We start from the raw sequence: 3,721 nt of genomic DNA on the forward strand, positions 1-3,721 counted from the left end.
TTAACAGCTACTAACATTGAGATTTTTATTTATTGAAACATTTAATTCAGAATAAAAATTGTTTTCTGACTACAATCATTAGTTCTACATATTAAGTTGCATATATGTTTAATTTCAGCATGAGTTTTTACCAAGTGCTGAAAACTCTTAACAAGAAACTAGATTTTATTTATAACTGCTACTCATTAAGTGAATATTTGTTAAGGACCTGAATAGGCCAGATATGGAAGCTATAGTGATGATCATGCAGAATTTATGTCCTGAATGAATTAACTTTACAAATGGCATTATCCTTAAATTTGTTTTGCTTTCATAGATAAGAGTTTATAAATAGCCTTGCTTAATACAAACAGATATATTAGGGGACTTAAATAGTTAATGTCAGCTCTATGGGTTTTACTGCTTCTTAACGAAAGGGTAAAGTTCAGCCAACTATATACCAGTAAGAAGTTATAAAAGTCATTATTCATAGTTATCAGAGCATCCACTTTTGCTCATTATAACTTATTAGTTCTTCATAACAGACACACTTGTAATAAGTATAATTCCCTGTTAAGTTCATGTAGAGAGAGAGCAATTATGGTTTAAACAGGAATAACCAATCCTTTATTGTCAGGAAGTTGAAGGGAATCTCATGGAGAACACATGATGACAGATTTCTCAGGCAAGACAGTATCTTTGACTTAACTGAAAAATGTGCTTTTAAGTATTTTATTATTAAGAAAGAATGGTTGGGCTCTCTCTGGTAGCCTAGGGGTTAAGTATCAGTGCTATCATTGCTGTGGCCTGAATTCAATCCCCAGCCAGGGAGCTGACCCCACATATGGTGCAGCAGACCTCTCTTGTCTTGCCCTCTATTCCTGTCAGTAGTGTATTTCATTAGATCTGCCTGTTCTGCTCCCCACCCTTGTCTTTGGTGAATCCTTTCACACAGGCACAATTTCATGACAAGAGAGGATCTTTACCTTAACTAAAGAATGTGCTTTTAAATATTTTATAATTAAGAAAGAATGGTTGGGGTCTCTGGTAGCCCCCACCCCAACTTCTGGCCTATATCCCAGTTCTTTTATGCAAAGTAAACAAATAAATCTTTTTAAAAAATATGCCCCCTAGTGAGTAAATGGAAGTGTTTTTTAATCCAATTTAGCTCAAGAATCCAATTCCTTCAACCCAAATGGTATGAAACTAGATATCAGTTACAAAATGAAAAGTGGAAAGTTCACAGATATGGTGAGATAAAATAATTTGCCATTGAACAACCAGAGTCTCAAACAAGAAATTAAAAGCAAAAAATGACTTAAGGCAAATGGAACTATAATATACCAAAACTTAAAAGAGACTACTAAGAACAGTTATGTGCCACCACACTGACAACTTTGCAAAAATGTTTAAATTCCTAGAAAATATAATTTTCCAAGATTGAATTGAATTATAGGGCAAATTAAGATAATTAGGTAGCTTTAAGGACAATGTAAGTAAGGACTTCAGGGAAGCTCCAGAGATAAGGGCAACAACAGGAATAAGGGAAGATCCAGAGATAAGGGCAAACAATTCTGAAGGAAAAGATAATGGAGATAATCAAGCACCCTAGAGCTAGGGGCAACAAAAACAACAGGTCCTTCTGGATGGAAGACTGAAACATAAGGGATTTACTGTAGGAAAATCACAAGCAAATTAAGTGAGATCACCAAGAATTAACCAATCACAGAGACTAATGGAACTTTAGAATAATGAGGTAAAGAAAGTATATATTTCTGAAGGAAGACCTTGTAACAACTTTCTTTGCCTCTCCCAGGCACTTTATACCTAGCAAAGAGTCTTTGCTCTTTGTCCTTTTTCATGCTTGCTTTTTTCTACTTATCTGAAAAGTCTGTGAATTCCTTTTTATGGCTTCATGTGATTGCTAGGGTAAAAAGCAGCAATAGCAGCTGTTATCCACAGTAACTCTTGCACACCAGCATCAGAATATTGAAGAAATAGAAATCTGGACATACTTTATGAACAAGGAGATCAAATCAGTAATTAAAAACCTCCCAACAAGCAAAAAATCCAGGACAAAATGACTTCTGGTGAATTCTGCTAAACATTTAGAAGAATTAATAACAACCATTCTCAAACTCTTTCATGAACTAGAAGACCAACACTACCCTGATAACCAAAAGCAGATAAGGATGCCACAAGAAAATTAAAACACAGTATTCCTGGTGAATATAGACACAAAAATCCTTAACAAAATATTTGCAACCTGAAAGCAACAATACATATAAGATCATTTAGCATGATTAAGTGGGATTTACTTCAGGGATACAAGGACAGTTCAGTATCCATAATCAGTGAATGTGCTATGTTAACAAAATTAAGGGTAAGTATGCTTATCTCAATAGATGCAGAGCAAGCACTTGACAAAAGTTAGCATCCATTTATATTAGAAACTGAGAAAAAGTGGATACAGAGGCTAAGTACCTTGGCTTAGTAAAAGCCATGTATAATAAGTCCACGGCTAATAATCACATTCAACAGTAAAATGCTGGAAGCTTTTTATGCAAAACCAGGAAAAAAACAACAAGGCCGGTGGTATCTATTTTAAATTTAAAAAATACATATATTTGCAGAGTGTGCATGTCGAGTAGGTATCAAGATTTAGATCTTCATAATTCATCTTTCTGCTTTTATTTTGGCTTCTCTCTCCAGTTAGAAATTTGAATTTTCTCTTTTGTCCTCTGACATAACTGAGGTCAAGTTTAACGAAGTTGGTGTTTTTATGTCATGCTTGGATCTTGACCATTGACTTTTGTACTCAAGTCCAGATCCCTCCCTCACCCATCTCCTTTTAATTGGTTTGTCTTAGTTAATGGTAGAATATTTGGAGTCTTAGGCCAGATTGCTGAGCAATTTTATAGTTTTGTTTTCTGCTGTTTAAGTGCCTTTATATAATTAAACCTTTATAGTTTCTTGGATCTATTTCTAGGCAGAATTATCTTCTGTGTTGTTCTGAAAAAATGAAAGAAAGCAAAAACCTGTTCATACTTAATAAAGTTAAGGCTTTGTACCTTAAATATTATAATATCATTTAATTTTTGTAACATTGTTCTTAACATAGCCAATTAACATTGTGTTTGTGCTGTATGTATGCATCCAACTGGCACTTGAATCTTAAGGTCAAGGTCACTGTTTTTATTGAATATGAAGAACTTTTTTACTGATAATTAGTACCTGGATCATAAATAAGCTCTCCTGTTTTGTTTGTAGGAGCCCCTCAATAGTGAAGATGATGTGAGTGATGAGGAAGGACAGGAACTGTTTGACACAGAAAATGTTGTTGTATGCCAATATGATAAGGTAAGGATTTTATCACCAGATACTGACATCTTTTTCTGTTTTGATTCTCTAACCCTTTGTTTCTACCTTTTCAGATTCTTGGGCAGCTCTTTGATGCTGCATAATCTGTATAAACAGAGTAAACAAACATTCTAGTAGGTTATTTTAGCTGAGTGAAAACTTAGTTTATATAACTTTACATTTAAAAATAAGTTGGGAATGATGATGAGAAATTTGTGTTTTTGTTTTGTTTTCAGTTTAGACTATGTCTTTTAACTTAATAAAGCCACTTTGATTTTGTCCTTAATATCACTAGTAACCTCGTGGGATAAAACTACTTTTGTTAGCCTCGACTTCTTTATTACTGTAACTTGTTTTTGTTACTAATGAGTGCTGCTAAATC

General features: G+C 33.8%; 1 protein-coding gene across 1 annotated transcript in view; it reads left to right on the top strand.

Annotated features, from left to right (window-relative positions):
* The window catches only part of GTF2A1 (general transcription factor IIA, 1, 19/37kDa), a 35,350-nt gene that overhangs the window by 24,398 nt on the left and 7,231 nt on the right, over window positions 1-3,721 (top strand). Inside the window, exon 8 of the mRNA XM_004681649.2 lies at window positions 3,250-3,339. Coding sequence (XP_004681706.1) covers window positions 3,250-3,339 — 90 coding nt within the window. The remainder of the gene's footprint in view (window positions 1-3,249; window positions 3,340-3,721) is intronic.

Source organism: Condylura cristata, unplaced genomic scaffold (assembly GCF_000260355.1).
Source record: "Condylura cristata isolate star-nosed mole 26May11 unplaced genomic scaffold, ConCri1.0 scaffold00013, whole genome shotgun sequence".
Taxonomy (NCBI): domain Eukaryota; kingdom Metazoa; phylum Chordata; class Mammalia; order Eulipotyphla; family Talpidae; genus Condylura; species Condylura cristata.